A 26,230-nucleotide genomic window follows, 5' to 3' on the forward strand; every position below is an offset into this window, starting at 1 on the left:
ACTCTAACCACTGAGTAGCTAATCCTCCTTTTTCATTGTCCCGTTTAAAGCAGCAAAACAGGCCCAGAGCATAATACTACCACCACCATGTTTGACGGTCGGCATGGTGTTCCTGGGATTAAAGGCCTCACCTTTTCTCCTCCAAACATATTGCTGGGTGTTGTGGCCAAACAGCTGCATTTTTGTTTCATCTGACACCACATGGACAAAGATAAGACCTTCTGGAGGAAAGTTCTGTGGTCGGGTGTGGCAAGAGTTGAGCTGCTTGGCAGTGTGAGGAGGTGGTGACTTGTCCAGGGTGTACCCCGCCTACTGCCTGAATGCAGCTGAGATAGGCTCCAGGACCCCCTGTGACCCCGAAAGGGACAAGCGGTAGAAAATGGGTGGATGGATGGCATTATAATGAAACTTTTTCAAAACAGCTTAGAAAAGCTCCACCTAAAAACGTATTTTTAAAAATAGATTCGTCGACAGATAATCATATATTTTTATTTTAATCGATTTGTGAAAATAATGAATCATTTTAGACTGAATCGTAATTGGGATGTGGATATATGTTTATTGTGCTCCCTTACTGAATACACCTGTCTTTTTGTCAGCCATTGGAGAAAATAAAAGTATCAAAGTGTCCCCTGCGTCCTTTGAATTTTCAGCGTGGCGAGCGGTGGCGACCGAGCTTTTCCGGAGTGTCCCGAACGCTTCCGAAGACTCCCTCCTCTTCACGCCTAATGTTGCCTCCCCCTCTCCCTCCCCCTCCCCCCGCATCACAGGAGTAGAAACAACAAGCCGCCATTTTGTTTGTGCGGACTGACCGTCCGACCGAAGGAGATCAGCGAGAGAAGCAGAAGGAGACACTCCGGCGACGCTCGGCTGGGAGACAACCGGGGCGAAAAAGGAAAACCGAGAGAGGGAAAAGACGCCAGCGGGAATAGAAAAGGCGGCCGTGGAGGAGGAAATAGTGTGAGGTGTTTGCGGAAGAAGGCGACATATCACAACCAGGAGGGGAAATTGCGGAAAAAAGGGCTGCTCCATAAACATGACAATTAACAATGTGTGCGTCGCGGAGGAAGGAAATAGTCCGCGTAGACAATGATAGAAATGCACTGCTGGCGGGTTTAAAGAGAAGGCATCTCCATCACAAAGACTCACTCATTATTCTTCCATTTTCATGCAATCTTCTGCTGGACGACACATCTCCGCCACCAGTGAGTGTTTCTCCGCCACCAGTGAGTGTTTCTCCGACCTTACAACTTCCACCAATAAACCTGCAAAGAAAACCTTCATTGGATCAAAATGATTGGCAATTAGCGCCAACGTCGGCTGCGAATAAAGTCTGCTTCAGCATCGCTTGTTGATGTTTTGTGACAAGTTTGTCTGCACGTTTGCATGCAGCGACGTTAGACTTCGTGCAATATATCAAGTGGACACTTTTTCCTTTTGCACGACCCCGATAATCGCTGCGAACATGCAGGCACCAGTTGATGACATTTCCACACCGGGATTCTGCAGCAATGTGTGTCCGGGGCGCTGAGGGTCCCCCCGGCCTTGCATGAGACTTTAAAAAAAAGTTTGGTTTTTTTTTTCCCAACTGTTTTGGCGGATTTTGCGTTTGGACTCGGGATTTGCGTCGCCGACTATGGCGGATAAGAGCGAGCACAGATCCCGGGACACAGCGGCCGAGGCTCCATGACTCCACCTTCCAATCTGCGAGGAAACTAACTCTCCGCCAGGGGAGGAGTGGGCTGCTCTCTCCGTGGAACACTCCCCAACATCCCCTCCCGTCCCCGGAGCGGTGGGGGGACGATCACAGGCCTCTGTGGATCTAAAACTTTTTTTTTTTGGATTTGTCCAAAAATATGGCCGATAATGTCTTGGAGTCCGGCCCGCCTTCAGCCAAGAGGCCCAAGCTGTCCTCGCCAGCTCTCTCCGTGTCTGCGAGTGATGGAAACGGTATGTATGTATGTATATATGTATGTCTTTTGCTGCACATTTCTCTTGTTTATCAGGAGTAAGTCACATTTGCGCATCTTGCAACCCACGCCGAGTTGCACGACTCGGCCACACGCGCGGTTCTAACATAGTTTGCTTTCAAATAAAAAGTATGTTTTGCAAGTCGTGTAGTTGCGACTTTTCTGTTTTGAAGCGTTAGCATTGAGGCTAACTAGCTACCTCCAAACAATGGGAGAGTCGCGTCGCTCCACTCGTCAAGAGTTTACTTTCCGCCTTTTGAAGTGAGCAAAATGCACCGACACCATATAAAAATGTCCAAAAATGCGCGCGTAGTGTGAGAAAATGAACAGCGCTAATTTATCGCCAGCATTTGAAGAAGAAGGAGCTAGCTAGCTAGCCGCCGGCGCTAGTTAGCCGGCTAGCTAAACAAACCAGCGTCGGTTCGCTCAACAGCGTATAAACACAACTAAACACGTCGAATTTGCTGAAAAATGAGGGCCAATACACGTTGAATGGTCGACGTTTTATTAGCAGCGAAGACGTTGGGGATTAGCGGACAATTGTCGTAAAGCAGCTAGCCATTGTTTGTGCCTACATTATGAGCCAAGTTGCGCAAAAAGCGCACAAAATCGCGACCCAACGCCATGCGTCGGTTTGTTGTTTTTAATGGTGTTGGTGTTCTCAAAGGATCGCCGAGCACTTGAAAGCGTCTCGTTGCACGTCTCGAGTCCGAGTGGTTTTCACTTTTTGTTGGAGCGACAATGCCACTCTCAGCCTCCATTGTCTGGATGCGCAGTGGCGATGCGCCGCAGCAGCTGCTCACTTTTCCAAATAATCCATCTTCTCCTTTTGCAAAGTGCTGGACTTGACTTGAATCGTTTACAGCGTCCCAATTTGAACGCTGTAAACTGTTCTTCTTTTCATGCATCCTCTGATTATTAGCACTAGTGTGCCGTGGGACATGATGTCATTTCACCTTTTTGGGTTACAAATATTTTTTGCAAAGCAGTAATTATAATCCGCAAATGATGTGTTGTTGTTGAGTGTCTGTGCTGTCTAGAGCTCGGCAGAGTAACCGTGTAATACTCTTCCATATCAGTAGGTGGCAGCCGCTAGCTAACAGCTTTGTAGATGTCAAAAACAGCGGGAGGCAGGGTGCAGGTAAAAAAGTATCTAATGCTAAAACCAAAAATAAACAAAAGGCATTGAAGCTTAGGAAAGGCTATGCAGAACCAAACTAAAACTGAACTGGCTACAAAGTCAACAAAAACAGAATGCTGGATGACAGCAAAGACTTACTGTGGAGCAAAGACAATGTACATCCAAACATGACATGACAATCAACAATGTCCTCACAATGAAGGATATAAACAAGTGAAATATTCTGGATTGCTAAAACAAAGTAGATGCGGGAAATATCGCTCAAAGGAAGACATGATACTGCTACAGGAAAATACCAAAAACAGAGAAAAAGCCAGCAAAATAGGAGCGCAAGACAAGAAGTAAAAGACTACCCACAGGAAAACAGCAATAAGTCAGGGCGTGATGTGACAGTACACCTACTTTGAGACAAGAGCTATGTTGATGCATGCTTGGTTAATGACTTTTTACTGTCAGCAGAGTTGAGTTTTTTTAATCATTTCCGCTGGTGGTGTGCCTCTGGATTTTTTCTATGAAAAAAATGCGCATTGGTTCAAAAAAGGTTGAAAAACACTGCTCTAATAATCATGCAGCTTATTTTATGCCCAATGTTTACGAATAGTCTTCCTGTGAATATTCTTCTTTGAAACGAGACAATGAAGGGTTTGCTCAGTCGTATTCATCATATATTCAATAAAATGAGCATCATTTGCATTTCAAACTCACATGGTAGCTTATAGAGGTGGGAATCTTTGGTCACCTCACAATTCCATTACGATAACGATTCAGGAGCTACGATTCGATGAAAAATCGATTATTGATGCATCTTTAGGCCCCGTTTACACTAAGCCGGCTAAATGGTAAATGGGTTATACCTGTATAGCGCTTTTCTACCTTCAAGGTACTCAAAGCGCTTTGACACTATTTCCACATTCACACACTGATGGCGGGAGCTGCCATGCAAGGCGCTAATCACGACCCATCAGGAGCAAGGGTGAAGTGTTTTGCTCAAGGACACAACGGACGTGACTAGGATGGTAGAAGCTGAGGATCGAACCAGGAACCCTCAGGTTACTGGCACGGCCACTCTCCCAACCGCGCCGGCTAAGGTTATCCAGGGCAAATCCCGCCTAACCTTATCCTTGTTTACACACACACAATGGTGGTTTAAGACCCCCTCTGTCAGCTGGTGCAACGCGACCTAGTACACATGCGCACGTCATAGTCACCTCCAGTGTTGCTTTGTGTGCAAGTTCTTAAATGTCACTTATCTGAACAATATCCAGTGTTGTGCTATTTCAATGAACTGGAATCCAGTGGGCTGTGGGGCCCTATTGTAGTCAATCACACCTGCGACATCATACATGAATCACATCTTTATTACACACCTAAACAATGTGATAAAGAACATTTGACATCAATCAATCTAGGGATCTAGATATCTGCTCAGGACACTCCTCACTCTTTTGCCTTCACCTTCATTGTCCATTCCTTTTTGGTGACTTTATATATTCTGGACCTAGACGTTGAGTCCGCGACATGCATGGCGGACAATAACTGATAAGTCTGCTTTGCCAGTCCAAAAGCATTTGCCGTTTTCCATAGTCTTCCCTCGACGACCAGGTAATACAAAGCACACGCTACCCTTTTCAAGTTAGTTAAAGTTAAAGTACCAATGACACACTAGGTGTGGTGAAATTTGTCCTCTGCATTTGACCCATCCCCTGGTTCACCCCCTGGGAGGTGAGGGGAGCAGTGGGCAGCAGCAGTGGCCGTGCCCGGGGATCATTTTTGGTGATTTATTTATTTATCATTTATTTAACCCCCAATTCCAACCCTTGATGCTGAGTGCCATGCAGGGAGGTGATGGCTCCCATTTTTATAGTCTTTGGTATGACTCGGCCAGGGTTTGAACTCACAACCTACCCATCTCAGGGCGGACACTCTAACCACTAGGCCAGTGAGCATGTTTTTATCACATCCACGGTAGCCCGAATTCTCGTTGTCTCTCGTTCGACAAATGGACAAAGTTTTTGGCTAAGTAGAATCACAGCTGACCTGGACATTGGAAAGTTCTCTTGCCGTATGAGAAGTGTTGTATCCCAAATAGCTGCAATGGCTTTCTCTTAAGGTATTCCTGTGTGGGCATGGTCTTTCTGATGTCACTTCCTCTCCAAACTCAGTTTGTAAACGATCAATGAGTCCATACAAAGCTAAGAGTCGGAGATACAAGAAATACACGGCGCACTTACCCGTGTAAAAAATTGTCCGAGATGGGGAACCTTAAACGCTGGTTTAGTGTGGCGGAAACGGGGTTTAGGCTAAATAATTATTCCTTTAAAGAGGTTATGGACTTAGTGTAGGCATAGCCTTAATTTATGTATATTGATGCAATTTTACATTTCTTTTCGTTTCACTTAATAAGCGTTTATCACTTGCAATTTAAAAAATACAGTGCATTTGTAATAAAAAACAGTTAAATTAATTCCCACATTTCTTAAATTAATGAAAATGTGTGCAACACGGGAAGATAATAAAGCAGCTGGTCGAATCTCTGCAGTCAGACAAATTTTAGAACTGTCTGCATTACTTTATGTACAATAAATAAATACATTATTGACATTTACTAATCGATTCTATAATCTTCCATGTCCAAATTACAATTAATCTAAAAATGGATTATTTCCCCCACCTCTAGTAGTTGTTTGCTGTGATGATAACAGTTGACATCTTTGCTAGGGCTGAAACATTTGAATCATTCAAATATAAAAACAAATCTTCAAATTTATATTCTGTTGCTTCGAATAATTTCATTGTAACTCATAAAAATGTAACAGATTGGACTGCATGTAGTGCCCGGAACTTAAAATACCAGGACATTAGACAGATTTTAGTCATCTCTGGTGGGGAATTCAGGTTTTCAGCACAATTCCGTTCAAGATTAGACATATATTGTACGGGGAGACAGAACACGGACGCCCCTTGGAAGGCGGGAAAAGGTCAATGCTGGGGGGAGAACATGAGTAAAAAAAAAAAAAAGTGGACTTTAGACTGGGCTCTTGGTGAGGGGGTCCAGACTGAGGCCAAGAAAAAAGTAGATTGACATAAGCACACATAAACATGTTACACAGAATCCACAAAACCTGCAACGGGGACGGGTCTACAGTGGCAGGCTAGTGCTATCTAAAAAAGCGCTGCTCAGCCGTCCATGGCACCTAAGGGGTTCAAGCGGTGGCAAAGGCGTGGGGTGTGTGTGCATATGCCCATTGTTCAGGGTGTAGGTGGTGTTGTGTCTGTAGGCCTGGAGTCGCTTTGCAGGCGTTAGGAGCAAAGTTCAACTCCCGGGTGTTGTTGAAGGAGTGAGGGACGGCAGAGCGGCTATCACTGTGATGTCCTCCAGGGGATGTTTTCACAGCGCACATAAGAGTAGTGATCTTTAGGCGTCTCGGTTAAAGTTTCTAGTTTTTTGTTGCAGACGTAAAAAAAATCATCAATTTCACTTTCTCCTCTAGCACCGACATACCCCGCCCCACCTTCCATGAGCTTCTGTAGCCGTCACCCGCCCCCTTACTTCCTTAGCAGAGATTCAAAACATGGCTAACGCCAAAGAGAGCCAGACGTAAGAAGAGAAAAGTGTCGTCAGTGGTTTGGTTTTGTGGCAAGAGGCATGGAACAAAATGACTGCATGCTGCAAAGTTTGTTTAAAAAAAGGCAGCAGCACAAACTTATTCCTGCATCTGAAAGTGCAACTGCCCGAGCAGAACAGGACCGCAACAACTAACAAAATGCCACATTTACAGCAGGTATGTATGATGAGAAAGAAGCGCACCGCCATGTGTAACATTTATTCGGTCTGTTATTCCTATTCGAGTATGCCAGGAAATGTATGTAAAGCAGTAATTATTGAAATTGGGATTATTTTTAAAGTAGCACATTTGGTATATTTTGTTATTTAATTTGTACAATCCTGCACTTTAGTTCCTAGCTGTATACCTGAATAGGGAACGGACGCCGGTTGAAAAGAAAAGATGAGCGTAGCTAAGGACGACGGTCCGTTTTTTTATAAATCCAAAAAAGAGCCACTCTGTCGAGGTGACTTTAATGTTTCATGGACAATTTCTTGGCTCTCTGCAGCACTTCATTTTACTTTTGCTTTTCACTCCAAGCAAAGGACCAGCTAGACAATAAGATGGTGCAACCAAACTAGATAGTTGATACTGTTACCTGATTGGTTGTCCCTCCCACTGCTCAGTGTGCAACCAACCTAGCTTCGTAACTACCGGTTTCTTCCCACCAAAAACAAATATTTATATTGAACGTTTTATTTTTGTTGTTATTGATTACGTCTTAATTATCGTTGTATCGGCCCATGCAACGATATGATAGTTTCATGTCAGGGTTATCAATAATATCACGGTAATGTTGAATGTACTTCAAAAGTACTTGTACACACTCTGACATCTTTTAACCAAGTTTTATTCTTACAATGTTAACATGTCGCATCATGTTATGTTAACCATGAGTTTTTTAAAGTGCGGTAACCAATCATGGTTCTATGGCAATCAAACTTTGAAACGACAACACTAACCGTGTGCTAATTTGTGGCCTCTGTCGTTCATTAAGAAGTTTGACCCACCATTTTGAAAAATGACCACCATTTGTCTTTTAAACTCACATTGTAGCATATTTAATTGTGTTGAGTTGGTGTTTTCATTGCACAGAGAATAGTAACAGTACATGTCTTATCGTATTGTATTAGAATAATCCATAGTCCATATGTTTATTTTGTTTTGTATAAAAGTAGGTGGAGCCACTGCATACCTCGGCGTAACGATATGACAACTTCATGTCACGGTTATAGTTATTGTTGAACATGCTTAAAAAGTACTTACTGAAGTCTTTTCACCAAGTTTTATTTTTAAAACAATAATGTATCTCACATTTATTTGAGCATTTAAGCTAACTGCTTCTCTAGGAAATTAGCAAAATCGCCGTGAGTTTCTCAAAGTGTGGTAATCAAATCAAACAGGGTTTTATGTAAATCGTAACTTAACTATTTATTTGTTAGTATTTATTACTCATTGGGGTTAGGATTTACAAAGATCTGCTTCTTCCTACTTCTTTTCAGACATGTTGTAATTGAAAAAATGCGGTATCATATTGTAACTGTATGCATGTCCGAAATAAACAACAACAATTAATCTCAATTGAAAAAGGCGATACTATCCGTCTTGAATTTTACCACGGTGTATCATTATACATCCCGACACCTGTGTATGGCTTCTCTCGTTCATTAAAGGTTTCAGCCGCCATTCTCTGCGTGACGTGTCTATAAACTAATAATCAGGAAGGGATGAGTCCAGATGTTGGCCAAGTAAAAGATGCTATTTGTTCTGTTAGCAGACGCACGACTACATCTTTTATTCTGCTGCTTGGTAAATGCTTTTTTCTTCCTAGATTTTGGTTCACTCTTCGACCTGGAGCACGACCTCCCAGACGAGCTCATCAGTTCCTCGGACTTGGGACTGACCAATGGAGGGGACATCAACCAACTCCATACCAGCCTCGGAGGGATCGGCGTGGGCGGAAGCCAGGATGCCGCCGCAAAACACAAACAGTTGTCGGAACTTCTGCGTACTGGTGCGCCACCGCAGCAGGGGGGCGCTGCCTCCAACAGCGCGGGGCCCGGGGCTTCCATGGGCATGATGGGAGGCGTCGGCATGCCCCCCGGCGCACCTCAAGTCCTGGGCCCCCACGGCCAGCAGCAAGCCGGACTGATGCAGCAGGTTGGCATGGTTGGGGGGGTGGCGTCGCTCAACCGGGCCATTGCAATGATTGCTCCCCAGAAGGGCAACGGCGGACAGCACCAGCAAAGCTTGATGGCGGGGCACGTCATAAACGGCTCATCAAGAATGGGCTACCCTGGCGGCGCGGGCATGGCTAACAACAGTAATCTTTTAGCCGAAACACTACAGCAGCAGGGTCAGCAAATGGGCCCCGGGGGTCAGCCGGGGATACGACCACAGCAACCAGGAGCACTGAACAAGGTAAACACTTCAACCTTGTTTACTTCACCAAGTAAAAGTTTTGTAATCAAGCAGCTAAAATGCACCAAACATGGATAAGTGTGGAGTGTTTCCCCATCATGGATTTAAATGGGTGCACCTTTGAGGCGTCCACACTGGAGAATAACTCTAATTAATGCCATTTTTAAAAATATATGTAAAAATTCAATTGTAAGTAATATAAATATTACACAAATAAGGTAATAAAAACATAACATTGAGAGAGTAATAGTAGAAATAATAATGATGAAGATAGAAAACAACTCCATACAATAATAAAAAAACAGGTGATTAGTGAAAAGCCTGATTAAAAAGGTGCATTTTTAGCCTTTTTCTTTATTTAACTACAGTCCTGAGTCTCTGGCTGGCTGTTCCACAGGTGGGGGCCATACTCTATCATATCAAGTGCTTTATTGAAACAATATACTTCTAGTGGTTGATATGCGGTGATTGTGGTATTGCGGCTCGCTAACCCTGCTAGTGAACATCTCATTCTACAACCAGTGACAACTTGAGAATAGTCACAATCACAGTATATACTCAACAGATAGTATTGGATTCAGCTGTGCACATTAGGTACGGTTGTATTTTTGCCTCATTCCTGTGAGAACCCTGCGTGTGACTGAAGCATTAAGGAACTGCTGTCAAACTCATGGCCTGGGGCCACATCATTTTATATGGAAATGTTATGCCTTAACAAAGTACTTTATCTTCTCTTACTAAATGTATTCATTCTTCCCATTTTGACAGAAAAAATACACAAACTGCATGCAGGACCATATCTTTTCATCTAAAATGCATCAAATATTATATTGTCATACATTCCCAAAAAATGTTTTGTGAAATTAACGATAAATACTTAAATAAGTTTGACTTATGATTTAAAAGCAAATCTTCCATCACAGTGTACACTGTAAATATAGTTTTACAGGAAAAAACTGGCAATTTTACTGTAAAAAATGTGATATGTGATAGGCTGCTGCCCCCGCAACCCGACCTCGGCTAAGCGGAAGAAGATGGATGGATGGAAAATGTGATATTGTTTTTTGTCAACAACAGTATCACCATAAAAACAATGGTATATGTTTGGGCAGCAAAAATGGCAGCTTAGTTGGCAGAATTTTACCGTAAAAAGTTTTTCCGTTTCTAGTAATGCAAAGTACAAAAACACTCATAGATTTAACATAAAAAAATCTCATCTTAGTCGCCAGAATTTTACCATTTAAAAACAAAACAGTGCGAAATTCTGGCGACCGAGCTATCGTGTGTTTATTGCAAAACCTACAGATTTTTTTTTACAGTCTATGTAAAAAATTATATTTAATAATCAAATGTTTAGAAAATTATGCAATTACATCGTGAGGCCAATTATTTTTATATTATTCACTAAGGGCAGCCATTAAAGGCCTACTGAAATGAATTTTTTTTATTCAAACGGGGATAGCAGATCCATTCTATGTGTCATACTTGATCATTTCGTGATATTGACATATTTTTGCTGAAAGGATTTAGTAGAGAACATCGACGATAAAGTTCGCAATTTTTGGTCGCTGGTAAAAAAAAAAAGCCTTGCCTGTAGCGGAAGTAGCGTGACGTCACAGCTTGAAAGGCTCCTCACATTTCCACATTGTTTACACCAGCAGCGAGAGCGATTCGGATCGAGAAAGCGACGATTACCCCATTAATTTGAACCAGGATGAAAGATTTGTGGATGAGGAACATGAGAGTGAAGGACCAGAGTGCAGTGCAGGACGTATCATTTTTCGCTCTGACCGTAACTTAGGTACAAGCTGGCTCATTGGATTCCACACTTTCTCCTTTTTCTATTGTGGATCACGGATTTATATTTTAAACCACCTGGGATACTATATCCTCTTGAAAATGAGAGTCGAGAACGCCAAATGGACATTCACAGTGACTTTTATCTCCACGACAATACATCGGCGAAGCACTTTAGCTACGGAGCTAACGTGATAGCATCGGGCTTAACTGCAGATAGAAACAAAAGAAATAAACCCCTGACTGGAAGGATAGACAGAAGATCAACAATACTATTAAACCATGGACATGTAACTACACGGTTAATGCTTTCCAGCCTGGCGAAGCTTAACAATGCTGTTGCTAACGACGCCATTGAAGCTAACTTAGCTACGGGACCTCACAGAGCTATGCTAAAAACATTAGCTATCCACCTACGCCAGCCAGCCCTCATCTGCTCATCAACACCCGTGCTCACCTGCGTTCCAGCGATCGACGGAGCGACGAAGGACTTCACCCGATCATCGATGCGGTCGGCGGCTAGCGTCGGATAGCGCGTCTGCTATCCAAGTCAAAGTCCTCCTGGTTGTGTTGCTGCAGCCAGCCGCTAATACACCGATCCCACCTACAACTTTCTTCTTTGCAGTCTTCATTGTTCATTAAACAAATTGCAACAGATTCACCAACACAGATGTCCAGAATACTGTGGAATTTTGCGATGCTTTTTTTGTATTGGATTCAATGGTGTCCGAATACTTCCGTTTCAACCATTGACGTCACGTGCATACGTCATCATACCGAGACGTTTTCAACCGGAATTTTCTTGGGAAATGTAAATGTCACTTTATAAGTTAACCCGGCCGTATTGGCATGTGTTGCAATGTTAAGATGTCATCATTGATATATAAACTATCAGACTGCGTGGTCGCTAGTAGTGGCTTTCAGTAGGCCTTTTAAAACAAGTTTGTCGCCCTGCATTAAGGAGTGGGTCCATCCAGGGCTAGTTGCAGTGTGCTCAAACAACCACCAGGTCGCACCTGTGAGCAGATAATACTTTATCATCTCTTTCTTTCAGTCCTATTACGTCAATAGTGAATTTTTCACTCGCACTGTAAGTGAGGGATGAGGCAAAAACTGCCCCAGGCCCACAGCATGTGCCTGATTTATCAATATAACATTTTCTGCTGGCCACCCACAGATGAATATGATGGCCAATGCGGGCCCCTATGGTGGTCCCTACGGTCAGTCTGCTGGAGCCGGGCTGAGCCCACAGCTCCAGAACAAGGCCGGAATGCCCAACAGCATGTTCAACATGGACAAGAAGGCCTCAGCGGGTCAAGGCATGCCTGGAATGGTAAGAAAATGTGTGCTCCTCACTCTTGTTTTGCTAGCTTTTGGGCGGTATAGCTCGGTTGGTAGAGCGGCCGTGCCAGCAACTTGAGGGTTGCAGGTTCGATCCCCGCTTCCGCCATCCTAGTCACTGCCGTTGTGTCCTTGGGCAAGACACTTTACCCACCTGCTCCCAGTGCCACCCACACTGGTTTGAATGTAACTTAGATATTGGGTTTCACTATGTAAAGCGCTTTGAGTCACTTGAGAAAAAGCGCTATATAAATGTAATTCACTTCACTTCGCTAATCTATCGAATCATTTGTTGGATTGTTGGAGCGATTGAATAAAAGACACTTTCCAGCCATGCGTCTTCAGGGGAAATAGTTGAAAAAACAAGGACATATTTTCTTACAAATGCACATTTCATTGAAATTGCACTTTTTAACATAAACAACTGATTAAACAAAAAAGCTTTGTGATAAAGTGACATAAAAAAGGTAACATTTTAAAATATATTATTATTTGAGACATGATAATAAGTACTGAATATTAGGAAACCATTTTCTTTTACTGTATTACATACATATTTTAATTGATTGACAATGTAGTTAAGACATTCATAAACAAAAAGTATTCATTAAATGGTTTGATTTTTGGGCTAACAACAGTTTTTATGCTAAAGGGGAACTGCACTTTTTTGGAATCTTCATGAGAGACAAGAAGACATGTTTTTCTAACATGTGATCATGGGCTGCTTGTAGGGGCGAGCAATGCAAATCCATTCTGGCTTGAAATAACTCAACAATACTTGTATAATAAATAGGGGTGTGGGGAAAAATCGATTCGAATCGCGATTCTCACGTTGTGCGATTCAGAATCGATTCTCATTTTTAAAAAATCGATTTTTTTTATTTATTTTTTTTGTTAATTTTTTGTAATTTTTCAAAACATTTTTTAAATGAATCAATCCAACAAAACAATACACAGCAATACCATAACAATGCAATCCGATTCCAAAAGCAAACCTGACCCAGCAACACTCAGAAGTGCAATAAACAGAGCAATTGAGAGGAGACACAAACACCACACACAACAATTGAGAGGAGACACAAACACCACACACAACAATTGAGAGGAGACACAAACACAACAATTGAGAGGAGACACAAACACCACACACAACAATTGAGAGGAGACACAACACCACACACAACAATTGAGAGGAGACACAAACACCACACACAACAATTGAGAGGAGACACAAACACCACACACAACAATTGAGAGGAGACACAAACACCACACACAACAATTGAGAGGAGACACAAACACAACAATTGAGAGGAGACACAAACACCACACACAACAATTGAGAGGAGACACAAACACAACAATTGAGAGGAGACAAAAACACCACACACAACAATTGAGAGGAGACACAAACACCACACACAACAATTGAGAGGAGACACAAACACCACACACAACAATTGAGAGGAGACACAAACACCACACACAACAATTGAGAGGAGACACAAACACCACACACAACAATTGAGAGGAGACACAAACACCACACACAACAATTGAGAGGAGACACAAACACCACACACAACAATTGAGAGGAGACACAAACACAACAATTGAGAGGAGACACAAACACCACACACAACAATTGAGAGGAGACACAAACACAACAATTGAGAGGAGACAAAAACACCACACACAACAATTGAGAGGAGACACAAACACCACACACAACAATTGAGAGGAGACACAAACACAACAATTGAGAGGAGACAAAAACACCACACACAACAATTGAGAGGAGACACAAACACCACACACAACAATTGAGAGGAGACACAAACACAACAATTGAGAGGAGACACAAACACCACACACAACAATTGAGAGGAGACACAAACACCACACACAACAATTGAGAGGAGACACAAACACCACACACAACAATTGAGAGGAGACACAAACACCACACACAACAAACCAAAAGTAGTGAAACAAAAATGAATATTATCAACAACAGTATCAATATTAGTTACAATTTCAACATAGCAGTGATTAAAAATCCCTCATTGACATTATCATTAGACATTTATAAAAAGGAACAATAGTGTGACAGTGGCTTACACTTGCATCACATCTCATAATCTTGACAACACACTGTGTCCAATATTTGCACAAAGATAAAATAGGTCATATTTTTGGTTCATTTAATAGTTGAAACAAAAGTACATTATTGCAATCAGTTGATAAACATTGTCCTTTACAATTATAAAAGCTTGTTACTCTGCTTGCATGTCAGCAGACTGGGGTAGATCCTGATCAAATCTATGTATTCCATCAATAGAGTAGATCCTGATCAAATCTATGTATTCCATCAATAGAGTAGATCCTGATCAAATCTATGTATTCCATCAATAGAGTAGATCCTGATCAATCTATGTATTCCATCAATAGAGTAGATCCTGCTGAAATCTATGTATTCCATCAATAGAGTAGATCCTGCTGAAATCTATGTATTCCATCAATAGAGTAGATCCTGATCAAATCTATGTATTCCATCAATAGAGTAGATCCTGCTGAAATCTATGTATTCCATCAATAGACAATCCTTTCAATCGGGAAAATATCCTTTTTGAATCGAGAATCGCGTTGAATTGAAAAAAAATTGATTTTGAATGGAATCGTGACCCCAAGAATCGATATTGAATTGAATCGTGGCACACCCAAAGATTCACAGCCCTAATAATAACCAAGATGTAGTGACATTGTTATTGTAAGAGTGAACCTGCTATGGTGTTAGCCTTAATTCTGCATCAGCCTTTTAAGTTTGTAACACTGTGATAGGACAGCAAGCTGTACTTGTACTGAGTGAACAATCATTCCAGTATCATGATTAATATTATTGTGACTTACTCCATGGACAGCTTTGTTCGCTCAAGCTGGCCGCCGTCCTTTCCAGTTGATTTTAGGTAGGTGGAAAGAAGTTTCTACCACTACAGGGTTTGTTAGCGCCATCAGTTCGTCTCTGATTCTGTCGGCTCCGACGCTTCACCCTCTCTTCGTGTTAGCTTAGCTTCTCCCTCCACATTTGTTTTAAAGCAACACTCGAAGCGCGTTGCTTCCTTGTTTAAAGTGTCACCTTTATTTTTGCTTTTGAAGCCCAAATACCTCCATATTGTACTTCACACACCTCCTTTGTTGTTTTTTGCCATTCTTCTCTCCAAGATGTTATTACTTGTATGCACTTTGTGTGCATACAACATCATGCACCTCGGCTCTGTAGTCACCGCCACACAGCTGCATTCACATGAAAGGTTGGTACCGGTACTTTTCAGAGGTGGTATAGTACCGATTTCAATCAATTAGTATCGTGGTACTTTATTAGTACCGGTATACCGAACAACCCTAATATAGAGATGTATACATAAATAGATCTCTAATTATATATATATATATATATCTCAAACCAACACAACAAGGGAGTAATAGCTCAACAATCTCTTGTTTTATTCAAACACAACAACATTACAGCAAGCTAAAATGTCAAAACTGAACACACACACAAGTCTTGTTGATTCGCTCCAAAAGCAAAAAAAGAAAATCATTTTACCTTGTGTCTGGCAACATTTGAACATTCTGGGAGTGTCCGAGTTATAAAGGAGCAGTGGATTCATTTAGCACAAACTAGCAGTGTGAGGCGATCCTTCATCAGCTTGTGTCCAGGTAGTGCCTCCTCCTTTGATGTAATAAAGGTCTGCTGTGTCCGGTCTCCTCACAATTAAAGACTTGCTAGGGAACAAACACCCCTTCGCTGATGAAATCCTCAAATAACTGAGCTAGCTAAAATGCTAGCTCAGTGGTTGTCCGGCAACCCGAAGCTATACAGCAAGATTTTGGCCACATTTAAAGTGTTTCTGATCACACAAAGTGATCTCTAAGACAGGCTGACACAAGGTACGACAATTGTGGAAATACATGAGTCAGAAGTGCTGCTAGTGTCGATGCTCTAGAAAATGGCCACACCGATTTGTACGGCATGTAAACAGGATGTGACGTAGGGGCCTCTTCAAAATGGCAGCCCCCATAGGCTTCCAACGGCACACAAAATCTATGGATGAAAAAGTAAAGGTTTGGTCCACACACAGCGGCATATTTGGTGCCATGTATGGATGAATAAGTAAAGGTTTGGTCCACACACAGAGGCATATTTGGTGCCATGTATGGATGAATAAGTAAAGGTTTGGTCCACACACAGAGGCATATTTGGTGCCATGTATGGATGAATAAGTAAAGGTTTGGTCCACACACAGAGGCATATTTGGTGCCATGTATGGATGAATAAGTAAAGGTTTGGTCCACACACAGAGGCATATTTGGTGCCATGTATGGATGAATAAGTAAAGGTCTTGGTCCACACGCAGAGGCATATTTGGTGCCATGTATGGATGAATAAGTAAAGGTTTGGTCCACACACAGAGGCATATTTGGTGCCAAGTATGGATGAATAAGTAAAGGTTTGGTCCACACACAGAGGCATATTAGGTGCCATGTATGGATGAATAAGTAAAGGTTTGGTCCACACACAGAGGCATATTTGGTGCCATGTATGGATGAATAAGTAAAGGTTTGGTCCACACACAGAGGCATATTTGGTGCCATGTATGGATGAATAAGTAAAGGTTTGGTCCACACACAGAGGCATATTTGGTGCCATGTATGGATGAATAAGTAAAGGTTTGGTCCACACACAGAGGCATATTTGGTGCCATGTATGGATGAATAAGTAAAGGTTTGGTCCACACACAGAGGCATATTAGGTGCCATGTATGGATGAATAAGTAAAGGTTTGGTCCACACACAGAGGCATATTAGGTGCCATGTATGGATGAATAAGTAAAGGTTTGGTCCACACACAGAGGCATATTAGGTGCCATGTATGGATGAATAAGTAAAGGTTTGGTCCACACACAGAGGCATATTAGGTGCCATGTATGGATGAATAAGTAAAGGTTTGGTCCACACACAGAGGCATATTTGGTGCCATGTATGGATGAATAAGTAAAGGTTTGGTCCACACACAGAGGCATATTTGGTGCCATGTATGGATGAATAAGTAAAGGTTTGGTCCACACACAGAGGCATATTTGGTGCCATGTATGGATGAATAAGTAAAGGTTTGGTCCACACACAGAGGCATATTAGGTGCCATGTATGATGAATAAGTAAAGGTTTGGTCCACACACAGAGGCATATTAGGTGCCATGTATGGATGAATAAGTAAAGGTTTGGTCCACACACAGAGGCATATTAGGTGCCATGTATGGATGAATAAGTAAAGGTTTGGTCCACACACAGAGGCATATTTGGTGCCATGTATGGATGAATAAGTAAAGGTTTGGTCCACACACAGAGGCATATTTGGTGCCATGTATGGATGAATAAGTAAAGGTTTGGTCCACACACAGAGGCATATTTGGTGCCATGTATGGATGAATAAGTAAAGGTTTGGTCCACACACAGAGGCATATTAGGTGCCATGTATGGATGAATAAGTAAAGGTTTGGTCCACACACAGAGGCATATTAGGTGCCATGTATGGATGAATAAGTAAAGGTTTGGTCCACACACAGAGGCATATTAGGTGCCATGTATGGATGAATAAGTAAAGGTTTGGTCCACACACAGAGGCATATTTGGTGCCATGTATGGATGAATAAGTAAAGGTTTGGTCCACACACAGAGGCATATTTGGTGCCATGTATGGATGAATAAGTAAAGGTTTGGTCCACACACAGAGGCATATTTGGTGCCATGTATGGATGAATAAGTAAAGGTTTGGTCCACACACAGAGGCATATTTGGTGCCATGTATGGATGAATAAGTAAAGGTTTGGTCCACACACAGAGGCATATTAGGTGCCATGTATGGATGAATAAGTAAAGGTTTGGTCCACACACAGAGGCATATTAGGTGCCATGTATGGATGAATAAGTAAAGGTTTGGTCCACACACAGAGGCATATTTGGTGCCATGTATGGATGAATAAGTAAAGGTTTGGTCCACACACAGAGGCATATTTGGTGCCATGTATGGATGAATAAGTAAAGGTTTGGTCCACACACAGAGGCATATTTGGTGCCATGTATGGATGAATAAGTAAAGGTTTGGTCCACACGCAGAGGCATATTAGGTGCCATGTATGGATGAATAAGTAAAGGTTTGGTCCACACACAGAGGCATATTTGGTGCCATGTATGGATGAATAAGTAAAGGTTTGGTCCACACACAGAGGCATATTTGGTGCCATGTATGGATGAATAAGTAAAGGTTTGGTCCACACACAGAGGCATATTTGGTGCCATGTATGGATGAATAAGTAAAGGTTTGGTCCACACACAGAGGCATATTTGGTGCCATGTATGGATGAATAAGTAAAGGTTTGGTCCACACACAGAGGCATATTTGGTGCCATGTATGGATGAATAAGTAAAGGTTTGGTCCACACACAGAGGCATATTTGGTGCCAAGTATGGATGAATAAGTAAAGGTTTGGTCCACACACAGAGGCATATTAGGTGCCATGTATGGATGAATAAGTAAAGGTTTGGTCCACACACAGAGGCATATTTGGTGCCATGTATGGATGAATAAGTAAAGGTTTGGTCCACACACAGAGGCATATTTGGTGCCATGTATGGATGAATAAGTAAAGGTTTGGTCCACACACAGAGGCATATTGGTGCCATGTATGGATGAATAAGTAAAGGTTTGGTCCACACACAGAGGCATATTTGGTGCCATGTATGGATGAATAAGTAAAGGTTTGGTCCACACAGAGGCATAATAGGTGCCATGTATGGATGAATAAGTAAAGGTTTCAGGTCCACACACAGAGGCATATTAGGTGCCATGTATGGATGAATAAGTAAAGGTTTGGTCCACACACAGAGGCATATTAGGTGCCATGTATGGATGAATAAGTAAAGGTTTGGTCCACACACAGAGGCATATTAGGTGCCATGTATGGATGAATAAGTAAAGGTTTGGTCCACACACAGAGGCATATTAGGTGCCATGTATGGATGAATAAGTAAAGGTTTGGTCCACACACAGAGGCATATTAGGTGCCATGTATGGATGAATAAGTAAAGGTTTGGTCCACACACAGAGGCATATTTGGTGCCATGTATGGATGAATAAGTAAAGGTTTGGTCCACACACAGAGGCATATTTGGTGCCATGTATGGATGAATAAGTAAAGGTTTGGTCCACACACAGAGGCATATTAGGTGCCATGTATGGATGAATAAGTAAAGGTTTGGTCCACACACAGAGGCATATTTGGTGCCATGTATGGATGAATAAGTAAAGGTTTGGTCCACACACAGAGGCATATTTGGTGCCATGTATGGATGAATAAGTAAAGGTTTGGTCCACACACAGAGGCATATTTGGTGCCATGTATGGATGAATAAGTAAAGGTTTGGTCCACACACAGAGGCATATTTGGTGCCATGTATGGATGAATAAGTAAAGGTTTGGTCCACACACAGAGGCATATTAGGTGCCATGTATGGATGAATAAGTAAAGGTTTGGTCCACACACAGAGGCATATTTGGTGCCATGTATGGATGAATAAGTAAAGGTTTGGTCCACACACAGAGGCATATTTGGTGCCATGTATGGATGAATAAGTAAAGGTTTGGTCCACACACAGAGGCATATTTGGTGCCATGTATGGATGAATAAGTAAAGGTTTGGTCCACACACAGAGGCATATTTGGTGCCATGTATGGATGAATAAGTAAAGGTTTGGTCCACACACAGAGGCATATTTGGTGCCATGTATGGATGAATAAGTAAAGGTTTGGTCCACACACAGAGGCATATTTGGTGCCATGTATGGATGAATAAGTAAAGGTTTGGTCCACACACAGAGGCATATTTGGTGCCATGTATGGATGAATAAGTAAAGGTTTGGTCCACACACAGAGGCATATTTGGTGCCATGTATGGATGAATAAGTAAAGGTTTGGTCCACCACAGAGGCATAGGGTTAGGGTTAGCGGTAGAAAATGGTACAAGCGGTAGAAAATGGATGGAGGAATTGAGGATGTAATAATAGCTTTTTAGTTTACTCGTATTTCCCACGTTGAAACAGTATTTTTGGCTGGCTCTCAAAACGAAAGCACGCTTTGCAGAATGCAGACTTTCTTCCCTCCGCCAAAAGGTTATGTTTTGGCCTGAACTTTCTTTGTTTTTGTCAGCAACATAACTCAAGCAGTTATGGACACATTTAATGTCCAAAAAACAATTCATGTTATCTAGGACGAGTACGAACACACTTCACTTCCTGCTTACAGCGTTTCATGCCACCACCTTGCCGGTGCTGCACTGCGCAGAGGATTCTGGGAGATGAAGTTTATTTACAGACTCGGCCAACGCTAAAGCGCCAGAAAAAACTAAACTCACCAAGCTTTCGTTTGACACCGTCACACATCACGGTATTATTGACTATTAAGACTTTGAAACCAAAACACCACATCCGGGCTGAACATCCCCAAATAGTCTTGATGAAACCATTCAAACTAGGGTTGCTCATGTATGTAGTACTCCCGCCACCCTGCAGGGGGCAACAGTGAAACATATGTGTCACAATGAAGCAGCAGTAGATGAGTAGAAGAATACGGCACTATCGACACTAAAAAGAAATCAAAGTAAATCGCAGAAATCCGACTTTTAACAGCAACTGGACAAGAAAGTGTGAATGTATTTAAATTGCTGACTTTGTGATGTCTTTTGTATTTGTGGCCGTGTTGTTTTTTGTCTGTTAAACACTCTCAATCAAAATTGGTTGACTACATGTAGCGCTGAATTTGACCAACAGAGGGCGATAGATAGATAGTACTTTATTGATTCCTTCAGGAGAGTTCCCTCAGGAAAAATAAAAGGGCGATAAAGCTGCACCTTAGGTGCAATTGTGTTGAGCCACCTGTAAGCAATGTTTGCTGTGTGTATGTAACGTACTTTTGTAATGTTTATATTTTCAGTCTTACAAACCTAATCAAAGAAAGACATATAAAGAAATAAACTGAGGAAGAAAAATAATTCAGAAGAAGGAACGTCAATGACACGAAACTTAGCTTCTGTTTCTTAATGCTGTCAACTATCTGTCTCGCTGCGCACGCTGGAAAGGAGCAACGAAGGCAGAATAATGAATTTACTGACAGTGCTGTGTGAAAGCGGATGTGTTTACTTTGTAAAGAAGTAAACACATCCGTACCATCAAAGGAAGGTACTTTCTAATGAAACATTTACATTTTGATGTCTGGCCCCTGAGCCCTTGGGCCCTCTTCATGATGTAGTTAACAGGCCCTGACTTGGAGGCATTACATAGATAGTACTTGATTTATTACTTCAAGAGAGTTACCACAGGAAAATTACAATTCCAGCAGCAGTGTACTAAATTGAGATATAATTTAAAAAGTAATTCATGGAGGTATAAATGGAAATAAAATAGAAAATATAACAACAAGAATACAAATATAACAAGAGAAACTATGCAGTAGTGACCATGTGATACAAATAAAAATGAAGAAAAAACCGCTAATACTGTGGATTATATGAAAGATGTGATGTGTATATTGCACCTTTTAAAAGCATTGCAGGCGGTAATGTTCTCAGGGACTTGTCATTCTCCCCTCTGCCCAATATCTGCAATGTAAAAAAGCATTGGTGCCCTTCTCCGCCTCTAGAACTCCCAGCAGTTCTCAGGGACTTGTCATTCTCCCCTCTGCCCAATATGTCTGCAATGTAAAAAAGCATTGGTGCCCTTCTCTGCCTCTAGAACTCCCAGCAGTTCTCAGGGACTTGTCATTCTCCCCTCTGCCCAATATCTGCAATGTAAAAAAGCATTGGTGCCCTTCTCTGCCTCTAGAACTCCCAGCAGTTCTCAGGGACTTGTCATTCTCCCCTCTGCCCAATATGTCTGCAATGTAAAAAAGCATTGGTGCCCTTCTCCGCCTCTAGAACTCCCAGCAGCAGCCTGCAGGCGGCGGCGCGGCAGCAGCCCAGGTGGGACTCGGTGCTGTGGGGGCAGGTCCCTGCTCAGCGCCCCCTACAGCAGACCCGGAGAAGCGTAAGCTGATTCAACAGCAGCTGGTCCTCTTGCTTCACGCGCACAAGTGCCAACGCAGGGAGCAGGCCAACGGAGAAGTGCGGCAGTGCAACCTGCCTCACTGCCGCACCATGAAGAACGTGCTCAACCACATGACTCACTGCCAGGCTGGCAAGACCTGCCAAGGTGAGTCTCTCACAGTCATGGAGTCCTCCAGCGTTTGACTACCTCAAAGTCATTTTTCCTAAAGCGTTGCAAAGTCGTCATTTCTTTCAAGTTGTCCCCCTTTTTTCATGTGACCCCCTCCAGTGGCGCATTGTGCCTCATCAAGACAGATCATCTCTCATTGGAAGAATTGCACGCGACATGACTGTCCTGTATGCCTGCCTTTGAAAAACGCTGGAGACAAGAGGAACCAGCAATGTGAGTGTTCCTCTTGATGGCAGCATGTGGGGAGGCCCCGGGCCCCCAAGTCAATAAGCCAACTCATCACACCATAAATCAACTTGATAAACTTGCCAGCATCCATAAATTGACCTGTCTGGGTGTGTTGCTTTTCATTTTATGCTGCTTCCAAACAGGGTGCAAGAGTGTTCACTCTGTGCATGGTTTATTCAATAGTCAAATTAAAGGGAAACGGCACCTTTTTGGGGGGAATTGTGCCCATCGTTCACAATCCTGAGAGACAAGAAGACGACAGTTTTCTAGGGTTTTTTGCATTCTAACATGTAAAAATCGGCTAATGTTAGCAGTCAATTCACCTCTAAATCACTTTAAAATGCATTCAAGAACCATCAACAATACTTCATTTACGTTGTGTAACCTGTAGAATAACCAACTGTAGCAACATTGTTATTGTAAGAGAGAACACTGAGGAACTCTTTTTCTAGTGTACTAACACATTGACATACCAAGGTATTAGACGTAAAAGCTAACCATTGAAAGAAATAAGCTAGCTTGTACGTCAGCACGAAACATGTTTGAGTTTGTAATACACAACACTGTGGTAGGACAGCCATAACTTCAACAAGCATATCTGTAAAGTATTATTTCATGTTTTGTTGGTACACAGCTCATAGCACAGGCATGACGTGCTGCATGTACCATGGTCCATGACGTGCTGCATGTACCATGGTCCATGACGTGCTGCATGTACCATGGTCCATGACGTGCTGCATGTACCATGATCCATGACGTGCTGCATGTACCATGGTCCATGACGTGCTGCATGTACCATGATCCATGACGTGCTGCATGTACCATGATCCATGACGTGCTGCATGTACCATGGTCCATGACGTGCTGCATGTACCATGATACATGACGTGCTGCATGTACCATGGTCCATGACGTGCTGCATGTACCATGGTCCATGACGTGCTGCATGTACCATGATCCATGACGTGCTGCATGCACCATGGTCCATGACGTGCTGCATGTACCATGGTCCATGACGTGCTGCATGTACCATGGTCCATGACGTGCTGCATGTACCATGGTCCATGACGTGCTGCATGTACCATGGTCCATGACGTGCTGCATGTACCATGGTCCATGACGTGCTGCATGTACCATGATCCATGACGTGCTGCATGTACCATGGTCCATGACGTGCTGCATGTACCATGATCCATGACGTGCTGCATGTACCATGGTCCATGACGTGCTGCATGTACCATGGTCCATGACGTGCTGCATGTACCATGGTCCATGACGTGCTGCATGTACCATGATCCATGACGTGCTGCATGTACCATGGTCCATGACGTGCTGCATGTACCATGTGGGGGTTACCCACATATGCGGTCCTCTCCAAGGTTTCTCATATTCAATCACATCGACGTCCCACTGGGGTGAGTTTTCTTTGCCCGTATGTGGGCTCTGTACCGAGGATGTCGTTGTGGCTTGTGCAGCCCTTTGAGACATTTGTGATTTAGGGCTATATAAATAAACATTGATTGATTGATTGATTGATTGAAAGTGATTCACTCCTTTGGCGACGTTTTTGTCAAAAACTTGTAAGTTTCTCCGCTCAGTGTCACGGAACGGTGTCAACATCCCAGGTGTCTTTGAAATAAGGGAGTGGGAGTGGGAGTGGGAGTGGATGTGGGAGTGGGAGCGTCCGTCTTCATTGAGAGCCAGAAGAAGTTTGACAGCCCTGATTATTATTATATGTTGTGATTACACGAGTGCTTATTTCAAATATTGTTAACCTGCAATCATTGGTTGATCAGTGATATATGGATGTACATTTCCACCTGACATCCGCTACATGATCCACCTTTGTTTCAGCCTCCTCCTGCATCTCTTCAAAAATAACCTTGTTTTTCTTTCCTGCCTTCATCGCAGCGCTTGTCAGCAGTGCAGGGCTCGGTTTGGTGAACTCCTTAGGTTCAGGGGTGTCAGGTGGACAGTCCAGTACTCCAAACCTGAACCCGCCAAACCAGATCGATCCCAGCGCCATAGAGAGGGCCTATGCTGCCCTCGGCCTTACCTACCAGGGCAACCAGATGCAACAGCAGCCTTCCCAGGCCAACATGCCAAACCAGGGACTGCAAGGGCAACCTGGGATGCGGAATCTGAATGCCATGGGTCAGTTTGTCTCCCATGAAAATGAACTGCTGTATAGAGTTTTTCTTTCTGCATTCAGAATGTTCAAATTCTTTATCCAGGAGGAAACTCTATTGGAGTGAATGGTGGCGTGCAGGCCCCCAACCCTCAGACGTCCCTTCTGCCAGATGCTATGTTGCAAAACAGCATCAACGCGCAGAGGTAGGACTGGCTAACATAGGACTCACCGTTGCTTAAAACAAAGCTTGAAAGAGCCATATTGGACCAAAAATACAAAAAACTCATCTGTCTGGACACACAAACAATTCAACATCTTATATAAGTGTTATGATGGAAGTGTCTATATTAGCCTACTATCAAAATGACTTTAAAAGTCTTATATAAGTGTTATAATGAAGACAACACATGTGTCTATATTAGCCTACTATCAAAATGACTTTAAAAGTCTTATATAAGTGTTATAATGAAGACAACACATGATGGAAGTGTCTATATTAGCCTACTATCAAAATGACTTTAAAAGTCTTATATAAGTGTTATAATGAAGACAACACATGATGGAAGTGTCTATATTAGCCTACTATCAAAATGACTTTAAAAGTCTTATATAAGTGTTATAATGAAGACAACACATGATGGAAGTGTCTATATTAGCCTACTATCAAAATGACTTTAAAAGTCTTATATAAGTGTTATAATGAAGACAACACATGATGGAAGTGTCTATATTAGCCTACTATCAAAATGACTTTAAAAGTCTTATATAAGTGTTATAATGAAGACAACACATGATGGAAGTGTCTATATTAGCCTACTATCAAAATGACTTTAAAAGTCTTATATAAGTGTTATAATGAAGACAACACATGATGGAAGTGTCTATATTAGCCTACTATCAAAATGACTTTAAAAGTCTTATATAAGTGTTATAATGAAGACAACACATGATGGAAGTGTCTATATTAGCCTACTATCAAAATGACTATGTGTCGTAGGCTGACTCAAATCTTTGTTGACAGAAATGTAATATTTATTCTACACATTTTTACAACATTGTAAAACATGAGTACAACTTCTCAGAGGGTGAGATAACTCCTGGTAATGACTGTCTTAGAATGGCCAAAGGTATGGATGTGTGTTTCCAAGTTAGAGAAAACTGTCTTCTTCTATTGGATTTATTACAAACTTTGCAAGCTGGGTAACGTTTGCTGTGGTCTGGAACAACATGGCACACAAACAACTATGAGAAATGCAGCCAATATTACATA

At 42.3% G+C, this 26,230-nt stretch overlaps 2 protein-coding genes across 10 annotated transcripts in view; both read left to right on the plus strand.

Annotated features, from left to right (window-relative positions):
- LOC133642353 (xaa-Pro aminopeptidase 3-like) overlaps positions 1-1,337 on the plus strand; it is a 40,603-nt gene extending 39,266 nt beyond the window's left edge. Inside the window, exon 13 of one of the 2 annotated variants that reach the window (XM_062036496.1) lies at positions 1,207-1,337. The gene's annotated coding sequence lies outside the window, so the exon portion shown is untranslated. Of the gene's footprint in view, positions 1-770; positions 917-1,206 lie in introns of those variants that run through there. The other variant, XM_062036495.1, reaches the window with a different exon arrangement.
- Positions 1,338-1,809: 472 nt separating this feature from the next.
- The window catches only part of ep300b (E1A binding protein p300 b), a 110,359-nt gene continuing 85,938 nt past the window's right edge, over positions 1,810-26,230 (plus strand). For all 8 annotated transcript variants that reach the window (XM_062036486.1, XM_062036487.1, XM_062036488.1 and 5 more), the window contains exons 1-7: positions 1,810-1,950; positions 8,548-9,137; positions 12,112-12,267; positions 22,304-22,577; positions 22,701-22,814; positions 24,741-24,983; positions 25,064-25,163. In XM_062036486.1, coding sequence (XP_061892470.1) covers positions 1,857-1,950; positions 8,548-9,137; positions 12,112-12,267; positions 22,304-22,577; positions 22,701-22,814; positions 24,741-24,983; positions 25,064-25,163 — 1,571 coding nt within the window. In that variant the 5' untranslated portion in view covers positions 1,810-1,856. The remainder of the gene's footprint in view (positions 1,951-8,547; positions 9,138-12,111; positions 12,268-22,303; positions 22,578-22,700; positions 22,815-24,740; positions 24,984-25,063; positions 25,164-26,230) is intronic.

This window comes from Entelurus aequoreus, linkage group LG25, assembly GCF_033978785.1.
Source record: "Entelurus aequoreus isolate RoL-2023_Sb linkage group LG25, RoL_Eaeq_v1.1, whole genome shotgun sequence".
Taxonomy (NCBI): Eukaryota; Metazoa; Chordata; class Actinopteri; order Syngnathiformes; family Syngnathidae; genus Entelurus; species Entelurus aequoreus.